At 45.4% G+C, this 12,160-nt stretch overlaps 1 protein-coding gene and 1 long non-coding RNA gene across 7 annotated transcripts in view; one reads left to right on the top strand and one right to left on the bottom strand.

Moving 5' to 3' along the window:
- Positions 1-285: 285 nt before the first annotated feature.
- On the bottom strand, positions 286-5,728 carry LOC142850510 (uncharacterized). The gene is made up of 3 exons (XR_012910701.1): positions 5,613-5,728; positions 3,904-4,378; positions 286-496 (listed from the first exon to the last, which is right to left on the bottom strand). It is a non-coding gene; the product is annotated as an uncharacterized LOC142850510 (long non-coding RNA).
- Positions 5,073-12,160, top strand: part of Sec31b (SEC31 homolog B, COPII component) — a 30,398-nt gene continuing 23,310 nt past the window's right edge. For 3 of the 6 annotated variants that reach the window (XM_075974171.1, XM_075974170.1, XM_075974173.1), the window contains exons 1-3: positions 5,080-5,134; positions 7,280-7,403; positions 7,693-7,816. In XM_075974171.1, coding sequence (XP_075830286.1) covers positions 7,325-7,403; positions 7,693-7,816 — 203 coding nt within the window. In that variant the 5' untranslated portion in view covers positions 5,080-5,134; positions 7,280-7,324. Of the gene's footprint in view, positions 5,135-7,279; positions 7,404-7,692; positions 7,817-8,536; positions 8,610-12,160 lie in introns of all 6 variants that reach the window. The other 3 variants (XM_075974174.1, XM_075974169.1, XM_075974172.1) reach the window with 3 other exon arrangements.

Genomic DNA, 12,160 nt, shown 5'->3' with positions numbered 1-12,160 from the left:
AGGACCAGTCCTTTTCTCAGTTACTGGGTCAAAGAAGAATTGGGACAAGATTTATTACCTTTAAAAACCATTTTTGTGGACCATATCTATAATCCTAGCACAAAGAAAGCTGAGGCAGAATTATGCAAGTTTGAGGCCAGCCTGGGCTACATAGTGAGGCTATAAAATAAAAACAACCCGAAACTTATTCGTTGTTAGGTTTAAGAGATGTGTGGTGCATGCCTCTAATCCCAGCACTTGGGAGGATGAGACAGGAGGATCTCCATGAGTTCAGGACTAATCTAGGCTTTGTAGTGAGTTTGAGGCTATCCTGAACTGTATAATAATAAGACTGTTTTAAAATAAACAGTTTATTTAAACTCTTCAACAATAATTTGGTTTTAAAAGAAAGTAATGTGTTTCAAGTATGTGATGATAGTCGGGGAGGACCGCTCTAATGTGGTGGCATCTCTGCATTCCTCCTTTCAAAGCAAAGAATCCAAGCTCCTATGACAACCTGAGAAGAAAACCATGTTTCTGAGAGTCTATAATAATTCATCTCTGTTCTTAAAAAAATTTCTAAAGCATGCCTTGTCAACCACAGATAAAAATTATATGCAACTGGGCGGTGGTGGCACACACCTTTAATCCCAGCACTCGGGAGGCAGAGGCAGGCGGATCTCTTTGAGATCGAGGCCAGCCTGGTCTACAAGAGCTAGTTCCAGGACAGGAACCAAAAAGCTACGGAGAAACCCTGTCTCGAAAAATAAAAAAAAAAAAATATATGCAGATATCACCAGACTATGCAAGGTCACCATGGCCATTTTGCCCAAAAGGAACATGTGTTACTGAGAACTATTCTAACCCTGATTTCTAGATGTCATGTTTGGAGGTGACACAGTCTAGAGTTCTCAGATCTATAGTGATTGGTCACATGACTTTAATCCCAGCACTCAGGAGGCAGAAGCAGGCAGATCTTTTGAGCTCTGGCCAGCCGGGGCGATATCTTCGGGCCTCCAAGGACACTACGTGTGTTCATATTTCAGGCAAACACTCGTTTAAAAAACAAAACCAGAGATTGGGTGTGGTGGCACACATTTTTAATTCCAGCACATGGGGATCAGAGGCAGGTAGATCTCTGAGTTGGAGACCAGCCTTGTCTATGTGGTGAGTTTCAGGCCAACCAAGGCTACATAGTAAAACCCTATCAAAAAAAAAATTCAAAAGAAGGACTAAAAAGCATAGTGACCAGACTAAAACTGATAAGCAAGCAGTAACATGCATCAGGGTGGTCATTGAATAATCTACAAAGTAGCCACATTGGCAGTCTTGTGGACTAAGCAGTGAGGCGCATGGAGTAACTGGTGGACGCTGAAGAGGCTGGGTGGTCTGGGCTTCAAGGCAATCCAAGCACTCATTTGTTAAACTTCGAGGAAGGAGGTAACAGTTGGCAGAAGGAAATGTGGTTCATGCTTGACACTCCAGCAGATAAAAGAAATGCCGTGTCATCTCTGGTTTTTAGAAAATTATGGGTGTGTTAGGAGGGACATCCAAAGCTGAAATGAACATAGTGCCGGTCAAGGAGCTTTTCCGGTGGCCAGTGACCCTCTTGTGTCAATGCAGCTGCTTCTTCAGGTGAGCCAACAGACCGCTTAAGGTTTGTCTTTTTTACAGAGCCTAACTATACAGCCCTGGCTGAGGTTAAAAGTAAAATATTTCAGCCGGACTGCGGTGGCGCACACCTTTAATCCCAGCACTCGGGGAAGCTGAGTTCAAGGTCAACCTGGTCTACCAAGCTAGTTCCAGGACAGGCTCCAAAGCTACAGAGAAACCCCTGTAAAGTAGAATATTTTCTTCACCTTATTTCACTTGGAAGCCTGCTCTCCAGCCTAAAGAGCAGTCAGGGTTCTTAGTTTGGGTTTCTATTGCTATGAAGAGACCATGACCACAGCAACTCTTAAAGGAAAACATTGAATTGGGGCTGGCTCACAGTTCAGATCTTTAGTCCATTATTGTCATGGGAGCATGCAGGCACACATGGCGCTGGAGAGGCAGCTGAGAGTTCTACACCTGGATCTGCAGGAAGTGAACCGTGTACCACACTGAACAAAACTTGAGCATTTGAGATCTCAAAGCCTGCCCACACAATGATACTTCCTCCAAAAGGCCACACCCAATAGTGAGTCTGTGGGTGGGGCATACCTACTCAAACGACCTCAACAAATTCCCAATAAGACCGTACTTCCTAATCCTTTCCAAAAATTCCACTCTGTGATGACTAAGCATTTGAATCTATGAGCCTACGGGAGCCATTCTTATTCAAACCACCACACCATTCAAGTTAGATGTGAGCTCCGTTAGTGCTGTCTGGGTAGTTAAAGAGAACCTTGAAGTTGGGGAGTGGTGCTTTACTGAAGTGTAGTAAGAAGGAAGCGGCGGCCGTCCCCAACACCCCAGCCGCCTGCCCGGCTAGCTTATGCCCCGAAATAATTACACAGACACTGTATTCATTTAAACACTGCTCTGGCCCATTTCTACCTAGCCTCTTCTAGGCTAACTCTCGCACCTGGACTAGCCCATTTCTTATCATCTGTATAGCACCAGTCTTACCGGGAAGATTCTAGCCTAAGTCCATCCTGGGTCGGAGCTTCATCGCGTGCATCTTCCCTGGCGTCTGCTCCAGAGAGGAGAGCTGCGGAGTCTGACCTCACTTCCTCTTCCTCCCAGCGTTTTGTTCTGTTTACTCCTCCCACCTATCTCCTAACCAATGAGAGCCAAGCAGCTTCTTTTTATTTAACCAATGACCTTCCTCCATCACTGAAGACGTCACTTTTTGAAGAATTGTAGATGTATTGAGGATTTCTGAGATGGCTCAGTGGGTAAAGGTGCTTGCTGACAACCAAACCTGACTACCTGAGTTCAATCTCCAGGCCCTATATCACTAGAGGAGAAAATCAATTCCTGCACTTGGTCCTCTGACTTCACAGTTTGTGCTGTAGCATCTGTGCATCTACATACATGCACGCAGAATAAGTGTCATCTTAAAAAGACTTTTTAGAAAGATTTACTCTTTAATCATGTCTTAGTAATTTTCATTTATTTTTATGTATATGGTTTGCCTGCACATACATGGCTGTGTACCACCAGAAGATGGCACTGGATACTCTGAGACTAGAGACAGAAAGTTAGAAGCTGCAATATGGGTGTAGTAATTGAACCTCATAACTTTAGTTCAGATGTCTTTTGTAGTTTTCCTTCAGTGTGGTTGATACTTGTGATTTATTTCCTAATTTTAAGGTATTGGCCACCAAGGTTCAGCTTTGTGTGTGTGTGTGTGTGTGTGTGTGTGTGAGAGAGAGAGAGAGAGAGAGAGAGAGAGAGAGAGAGACAGAGACAGAGACAGAGACAGAGAGAGAGAGAGAGAGAGAGAGGAGTCTCAAGTAGTCCAGGTGACTTTGAACTTATGGTGTAGCTAAAGATGACCTTGAACTTTTGACCCTTCTTCCTCTACCTCCTGAGAACTGGGATTACAAGGTAGCCACTACCATAACTGGTATAAGTGGTGCTGGGAAATAAAGCCAGGGTTTCAAGCATATGGGGTACGCAGTCTACCAGCTGACCCACACCCCGAGCCCCTTAAGGTTCAGCCAGCCATTGACCTTGTTCACTTCCCCACTCCACCACCGGTCTTAGCTGTTTCTATGCTAGAACATAAAAAAAAAAGTATGCTAAATGCTTGCTATGTAGCAAGCATGGTCCTGGCACACAGTGCCATGCATAGGTTTCTGTGTGATCTCAGAACTACTGAGTACAACATCAGATACTGGGTACCCTACTTTTAGAGGAGAGTCGGTCAGGAAGGGGTCACCATACAATTCATGAATCAAGTGGAACTTTTGAATCATCTTAGCTGGTTATCTTCACCTGCCACAATTTCCTCAACTTGAAGAGCATATGTAGTATCTTCACATTCTCTTTTCTCTTCCTCATTCTCTCTAGCTCTGTTAACAGTGCAGGTTTCCCTGACTCTAGAGCAGTGCTTCTCAACCTTCCAAACGCTGAGACCCTTTAAAACAGTTCCTCATGTTGTGGTGACCCCAACCATAAAATTACTTTCGTTGCTGCTTCATAACCGTACTTTTGCTACTGTTATGAATCATGATGTAAATATCTGTATTTTCTGATGGTCTTAGGTGACCCCTGTGAAAGGCTCTTTCCGCCCACAGCTCTAAAGCCACACCCGTCTTGAGTCCTTGTCTTTGTCAGTCAGCAGAGCAGGTGCAGGTTTCCTTCAGTGTCCACTATGAATCCAGACTTTCTTCACCGGTTACTGGACTGTTCTATCCCCCTTGTAATTGGATCTCTGCCTCCAGCTCATCTCTCTCCAAGGTGATTCATACTGTCAGATGCAAAATGCAATCGTCACTGGAGCCTCTGGCCCAAAATTTTCAGTAATTCCTGTGAACCGCAGAATTAGCGGGTATTCTATAATCTCTGGCACCCACTCTCGCCCAGTCTCTTTGATTTATGGGGTGGGAAATGCCAGGATGCCTAGCCACTTTGCCCACTTCTATTGAACTATCACCTAGTGGTCTTTCAGCTCCGAGGAGAAATATTGGTTGGTGTGCCTGAACTCTCTCCCATGAAGCCCCTGGTCTTTCCTCTCTTTCCATACTCAGCCCTTAGCAGTTCTTGGACACGGCTACCGTGGGCTTCAGTGTGTATCACAGCTTTTTACAGCCTCGATTGCTTTTTATCTTTTTTAGCTAAATGGATCACACACTGAGAGCTCATGGGCTAAGGGCCGGGTCTTTCCTCGCTTTAATAACTACATAATAAATCGAGTTGGTGTTTTCCCTTTCCATTCATTGGCTATCCGCGGAGCCCGGCTGAAATAGAAGAGACTAGAATGCACTGATCTTGGGCGCCAGAACTGTGCAATCATTGTGCAAGTCAGGCAGCCCCGCTAGGAAACCTCTGCACTGTCGGTGCGTATTCGTTTAACCAAGCTTCGCCGAGCGAGCGCGGATGGAGCGGGTCGCGAGTCGCTGCCAAAGCAAGTTTACTTTTGGCCCTCGGCAGCCGCCGTCCGCAGTGCGAGGCGCCCTAAAGCCCTTGGCTTGGCCGTGACCCGTGACCCGGGCGCTCGGCACAGGTGGGTTTCCCCGCGGGTCTGGGGCCCCGGAGCACGCTCTTCCCGTGGACGGACCGGGGAGCTCGCCGGGGCCGCCGTGACCCCGAGCACCCAGCACGAATCCCTCCGACTGGACCTGGTCCCGCACCCCAGCCCCGCCGAGGTCCAGAAGCGCCTCGCACCTTCTCCTCCACCCTGGGCCCCGATAGTCCTGGCCATTCGTAACCGACCGCCAAGTGCCTCACGGGCGAGAAGCTGTGTTGACCTTCTCCCTAGGGACTGGACTGCCAAGGGTAGCTGGCGCCAGGTCCTAGTTCCCCGACCTCCTCCCACCCCTCCACTGCCACAGCCGTTTCGACGCTAACGGGGGCTTTTATAAACTGATGCTTCCGCGCAAACTGTATGGAAATCGCATTTCCCCTGTTCTTTCTGCCAGTGGTTTAAGCACGCCATGGAGTTTTGCTTAAATTAGTATAATGGTTAAAAGCACGGTGTTTACCTTGCGGCTTAGCCGGTTGTTTCGTGTGCTGAATGGGGATGACAGTTTATAGAATTCTTGAGGGAACTAATGAGTTTGCCCTGTCAAATGCGCTGTTGATCGCTGCTCTTCTGCTCTGGATGGCTCTGACCAGCAGGTGGCACTGGTGACGGAATGGTATAGCTGGATGGTCAAAAGGCAAAAGAAACAGGGCTTCAAGTATTTAAAAGTTCCCAGAAAAAAAAATCTTCGCTTAACCGACAGCTTTAGGCCTTCTTCAAGCTAGAAAGTACAGTAGAGATTAAGTAATATCTCCCGTTTTTATAAGCGAGACTGCCCTGACTGACTTGCTCAAGCAGATCACAGTAGGCTCTAAGTTCTCCCGTTTTCCTTTCTGCCCCTTTCGAACCTGTGAAGATGAGACCCTAAGTGCACAGTAGAGGTGGAAATCACAGGGTTAAACAAACGCGGTGTGGTGCTTCACACCTGTAATCCCAGCACCTGGGAATTAGAGACAGGAGGATTGATACTTCAAGATTATTCTCAGCAAGTTTGAGGCGAGTCTGGGCTATGGGAAACCATCCCCACACCAAAGAAAAGAAAAAATGGCGCTGTGGGTAGGGGCCGCAGCATACCACTCTTGCAGAAGGTTAGGGATGGGTTCCCAACACCTACATTGTAGATCACAACTGTGTGTAACTCGTGTCCCAGAGGATCCAGCACTCTTCTGACCTCTGAAGGCATTAGTCACCCATATGGTGCACAGACATACAAACAGGCAAAACACTCATACACATAAAATAAACATAAATATTTAAAAGATGGAGCAAAACAAAAGGTAAAATGAGGATTTACATTCGTTCATTTATTCACTCAGCGGCCATTAAGTGCATAGGTGTAGGCAGTAGTTAGAACATCGTGAGACGAGAAGCTGGCTTTTATGAAGCTTACATGTTAACGGGAGAGATAGTGTGACTAAACAAATTCTTAAAAAACCAGTGAGACTGTTTTGGGTTGGGCAGGCCACCTCTGAAGACGTTGGATGCTCACCCATAAAGTCGTGGTGAAGAGCTGGCCATGCAGAGAGCGAAGCGGAGAACGTACATTATGTGGGAAGCAGTGTTTGCAAAGGCTCCAGTGTGGGCAAAAGCCACGAGATGGAAAAAAGACTTGTGCGGCTGGGGTACAGAGCCTAAGAGGAAAACTAGATAAGGTCTTACTATGTGTGTAGCCCAGGTTTGCCTGAACTTATGATCCTAATGCCTCAGCCCCTTGAGTGCTAGGATTATAGATTTGCATCACAAGTTGAAATATTTCATTAGCAGCTTCATACAGAAATTGGTGCTCTGATGACAATCTGTGTGTCAGTAACATAAATATGGGGTTCATTGACTCATAAACAATATGTAAAGCCAAGGAAATCAGGCAAAGCCCCTGAGAAACTATCTAGTTTGGTGGTTGTTATCATTAGGCCTGTGGTAACCAGTGTGATTAAATACGTTGGGAGTTTAGAGAATTCCAGTTTAGCAACTGTATATATGAACCGTCCTTAACTCCACAGGCGATCTTGTTTTTCCTCACCCTGCATTTTGTCCGAATACTTCATCTTGTGGAGAAGAGATACAATACCTTTGTCCGCAGATGCTCCCTGGATCTCTGGCCCTAAGAATTTTGTCTTCTATTTTCAGTGAACCAAGGGCCATCTATGTTTTCTGCAACCTACAGGACAGACCATGAAGCTGAAGGAACTTGAGAGGCCAGCTGTCCAGGCATGGAGCCCAGCCAGCCAGTACCCTGTGTATCTGGCCACAGGTATGATGATAATTCCGATCAGGAGTTACTGGAAGTCATATGTCAAAGGAAAACTTAGTATCTGGACCTCTAATGAACATGAGAGGAAGCTGGAGGATTGGGTAGCTGGTAACCACATTGGACATGGCTTAAGGGTGGCCTCGCATACTTTCCTTGGGGTTGCCTCTGGAGGAAGGATATTCCTAACTCTCCTGTTGTTTGCTTTCCACTCCCTACAGTATTTATGAACTAAACCCATGCAGATGTTGTTGTTCATTTGCTGCCTTTTCCTTACTTTTCCTGTGACTAGGGACATCTGCCCAGCAACTAGATGCTTCCTTTAGCACAAATGCCACATTGGAAATATTTGAGATTGATTTCAGGGACTCTTCTCTGGACTTGAAACACAAAGGGATTCTTTCTGCCTCAAGCAGGTACTATGTTGGGACTATGCATGGGTTTGCAGGTCAGACCATGGTGGATATAGAGGGTCCAGGGGGTGGTGTGTACAACTCAGGGATCACGATGTGATACGGATGGAAAATAGTTCTGTTAAGTTTCAGAGGAGCTAACTCTATGCAAAAGGATTTGGAAACCAACCCCTCTCATGTTACCAGGCAGCAGCAGCAGCAGTATTAGGTAGGATGCAGGTAATAGAACTGACTTACACTAGCCAGGACATGTACACCAGGTCTCTTTTTGAACCCAGGGATCTTGACTTCTTCCTCCCTTGGCTTTTGTGAAGACAGCAGTCTTACACCATGTCATACTCTGCCAACAAGGAGAATGAATGATCTCTCCTCATGGCTCTTAGGTGCTGGTTGGGTATGCATTAGATTTCATGGCTCTGGCAAGCTGGATGCCCATGGATTTCTTGGGTATATTGTGTAACAGCAATGAAAAGGGGGATCAGCCACTGTCTCCTTTATTGGCAGAAACGTCTAAGGAAGTCCTTGTAGAGCTCAGTATGCAAGGCAGACTCATTGGGACCCTGTGTATTTTACTCATTCCTCAGATTAAGCCTAGGCTATAAATGCCATCATTTCCATTTTACATGGGTGTAGAAGCCGTGAGAAGCTGGGCTTGGAATTTAAGTATGTTCCTATCTGCATACTAAGTCTACTTCCTATTATTTTGCCACTCTTATTTTTTAGACAAGGTCTTGCTAAGGCTGGCTTTGAACTCAAAATCTTCCCAGCTCAACCTTCTGAGCAGCTGATGTTACAGGTGTGTGCTATTGTACCTGACTCTTCATTGCTGTTTTAAAGGTTTTGTGAAGGTTTTATAAGGATGGTGCTTATAGTCTGATATAATAATCTGTAAGTTTTTATACCATCAGAAAATATGTCAAATTCATTACAGTCCACCTCATATTTAGTATAAGTAATATACATAAGTAATTACCATACTACTGATAATATACGCACACATATATTTAGACAAAGTATGTAAATCTTTTTCTTACAGCGCAGTAAATTTTCTTGCCCACTCTAATTTATAGATTTCTGGTCTTGAATCACTTTAGAGCATCTGCTAAAGTGTAGGTTCTGGTGGCCTGTCTCTTCTCCGGACTCTCGGTTTCCAGGCCTTTTGTAGGAATAGTGAACCGCGTATTCTTTAGATATAGCTCATCATTATCCCAGGAACACCTTTATCGGAGAATTCCACATATTCTCATATTATAGTCTGTTTCCCTATACAAACTTGTCTTCTATTTTCATGATAAATTCTATCATTTTTACCTTTACCTGCATTTCCTTTTTAAAAACAACATAGGGACAGTGGTGGTTCCTCTGCTCTGTACCTTTGTCTTAGATCTCTGGATACTTGGAGAACAAAGCTGGCCTCTCTTTGGGTGCTAAGGGACAATAAACACTAAGCTGTAAGAAAGTCATTCTGTGTGCTTGGTGGTTCTGCTCTCAAGACTCACCTTCCAGCTGCATCGAAACCATATGTGCCATACATGCAGGTTCAACCTCAGCTCTGCTCTTTACTGTCTTCTTGGGCCTGGAATCCAACTTTTCTGAGCATTTTCTCCACTATTAATTCAGGATATAAAGTAGAAACACAGTAATGCCTGTTACGCCAGGCATTGAAAAGAGCGTGCTGCCTCTCCAGTGGCCCCATCCATCCCGCGGCTATTCTTTTTTGTTGTTGTTGTTGTTTTGTTTTTTGTTTTGTTTTGTTTTTTCGAGACAGGGTTTCTTTGTGGTTTTGGAGCCTGTCCTGGAACTAGCTCTTGTAGACCAGGCTGGTCTCGAACTCACAGAGATCCGCCTGCCTCTGCCTCCCGAGTGCTGGGATTAAAGGCGTGCGCCACCACCGCCCGGCTCATCCCGCGGCTATTCTCTAGCCAGGGCCTGCTTTCTCCATTCTGCCTCCCAAGGAGACTGGATTCTCCTGCTCTTTTGCTCCAGATGTGGACAGACTTTAGTTAACTGTTATGAAGTTGGGATTTTCCAAAAGGAACTCAGTTAAATGAAAGCAAAATCTAGAATGAAGAAGTGAATCAAGCTATGGGAGGATTTATCTAGCAAGTGTTTGTAATCATGAGGTGCTGAATTCTGGTCTCAGAAAGCTTAGCTAGTTCAGCCTCCTGATAATGTAGGCTTCAGTTTATTCCTCTCTCTCTCTCTCTCTCTCTCTCTCTCTCTCTCTCTCTCTCTCTCTCTCTCTTTGTCAGAAATGTGATCTGGCTGCTAGGGTTGTGCCTACCTATGAATTCTAGCATTTCCTCGGCAGGGTCCCACAGAAGTGGGTCCGCTCCACCTTGACTGAAGGTTGGAGAGTTTAAGCCAACTCTTGCCCTTTCAAGGTCATTGACAAGAAGCTTGACTTAAGGTGTGGCTACACACAAGATTTCTTGACTTAGGGTCTGGTTACTTGGTGTTTTGGGTATTGAAATGGCCCACAGAGGGCCATTCCACCTTGACCAAAGGTCAGTGAATTCAGGCCTATTCCTGTCCCTTCAAGGATATGACAGGAGTTTTGACCCAGAGAGTGGCTGCCTACAGGATGCTTGATCTAAGGTGTGGTCACTGCACATCTTTTGCCTTCTCCTCCCCTATTCCCCTTTGGATTGTGGTCTATAAGCATATGGAAAATAAACTCAGGTGAATTCAGTATTCCCTGGATCGCCCTCCTGGCTCTATTCTGCATAATATTCTGTTCCTTCTGCCTAATATTTCTAATCCTCACACCCCTATCCTGGAATGTGCAGCCCCATCAAGGCTGGACCCAGACTCTTCTATGCTGATATCCTGTCCATTGACTCTCACCCCTGGCTGCTTCTTTGAATCACTTTAGAGCATCTGCTGAAATGTAGGTTCTGCTGACCTGTCTCTTCTCTGGACTCTCAGTTTCCAGGCCTTTTGTAGGAATAGTGAACCGTGTATTCTTTAGATATAGCTCATCATTATCCCAGGAACACCTTTATCAGAGAATTCCACATATTCTCATATGATAGTCTGTTTCCCTATACAAACTTGTCTTCTATTTTCATTTCAAAACTTAATTTCAAAATTCTATCATTTTTACTTTTAACTGCATTTCCTTTTTTAAAAAGATTTATTTTTAGTTGCACATCTGTGCTTATGTGTGGGTGTGTACATGTGAGTGCTTGGTGGGGCCTAAAATGGCCAGAGGTGTAGGATCCCCTGGTCCGAGTTTGGAGTTACAGGCAGCTTTGAGCCACCTTACTTGGGTGCTTGGATCTGAACTTGGATCTAAACTTGGATCCTTTGGAAGAGCAGTAAGTGCTCTTAACCACTAAGCCATCTCTCCAGCCTTTAGTTTTCTTTTCTTTCTTTCTTTTTTTTGTTTTTTTGAGACAGGGTTTCACTGTGTAGCTGTCCTGGAACTCATTCTGTAAACCAGGCTGGCCTTGAACTCACAGATATCCACCTGTCTCTGCCTCCTGGGTGTTGGGATCAAACGTAAATGCCACCACAGCCCAGCTATCTTCTAAAAATTCCAAATTTACAGGAAAATTATGGAAGTTATAACGAACAATCCATAACTTTGACTTAAATATATTAGCTGTTAACATTTTATCATATGTGTTCCCTGTTTCCCTGTGCCCCATGATTGTCTAATTCCCTGTCCACTTAGAGACTAGTGACAGTCCTCCAGGCCATGTGTAACTGTCTCCTTGTGTGATTAGCTGACCATGCGTCCTCATTCTCCCAGCTGCTCTCAGCACAGCCTCTCCAGAAGCTAGTTTCACCTCACTAACGAGGTAGCGAACAACAGCAGTATATTTGCGGTCTGCAGAAAGAACTACTTGGTCATAGTCTGTGTTCTGCCTCTCTCAAGTCATTCCCCTCTTTCCTGCCATACGGTGATTTCTTCCTCTCATCTCTGGTTCCTGTGTGACCTGTGTCTGCCAACCCTGATGTTTCCTGGATGACATGACGCCCTCTGAGTCCACATGAGCTCATTCTTCTGCCCCATGAAGACTGGTGTCACTTTAGAAACTGCCCGCTGTCTGGTGCAGCTGCAAAGCCTTTGAAGTCGTGTCATCTTCCTGTCCCTCAGATGTGGGCCCAGCCCGGACCAGTGCTCAGCTTCATGCTCTTGCCAAGCTGGCTCTGCTCAAAGGCCTGGAAAAGAGTTCTTGCTCTGTCAATTCTTGTTCACTCAGTTCCATTGCACTTAGGAATCTTGTGACATTTGATGTGAAATCTTCTCTTGTGGCTTAGCCACAGTGAAAGTGAGAGACAGACAACCCTCCCGCATACACACACACTCAGGCCTTCTGGTTTTCAAGTGTTTCCCTG

Source organism: Microtus pennsylvanicus, chromosome 5 (genome assembly GCF_037038515.1).
Source record: "Microtus pennsylvanicus isolate mMicPen1 chromosome 5, mMicPen1.hap1, whole genome shotgun sequence".
Taxonomy (NCBI): domain Eukaryota; kingdom Metazoa; phylum Chordata; class Mammalia; order Rodentia; family Cricetidae; genus Microtus; species Microtus pennsylvanicus.
This window is presented reverse-complemented; position numbering and strand designations above follow the sequence as displayed.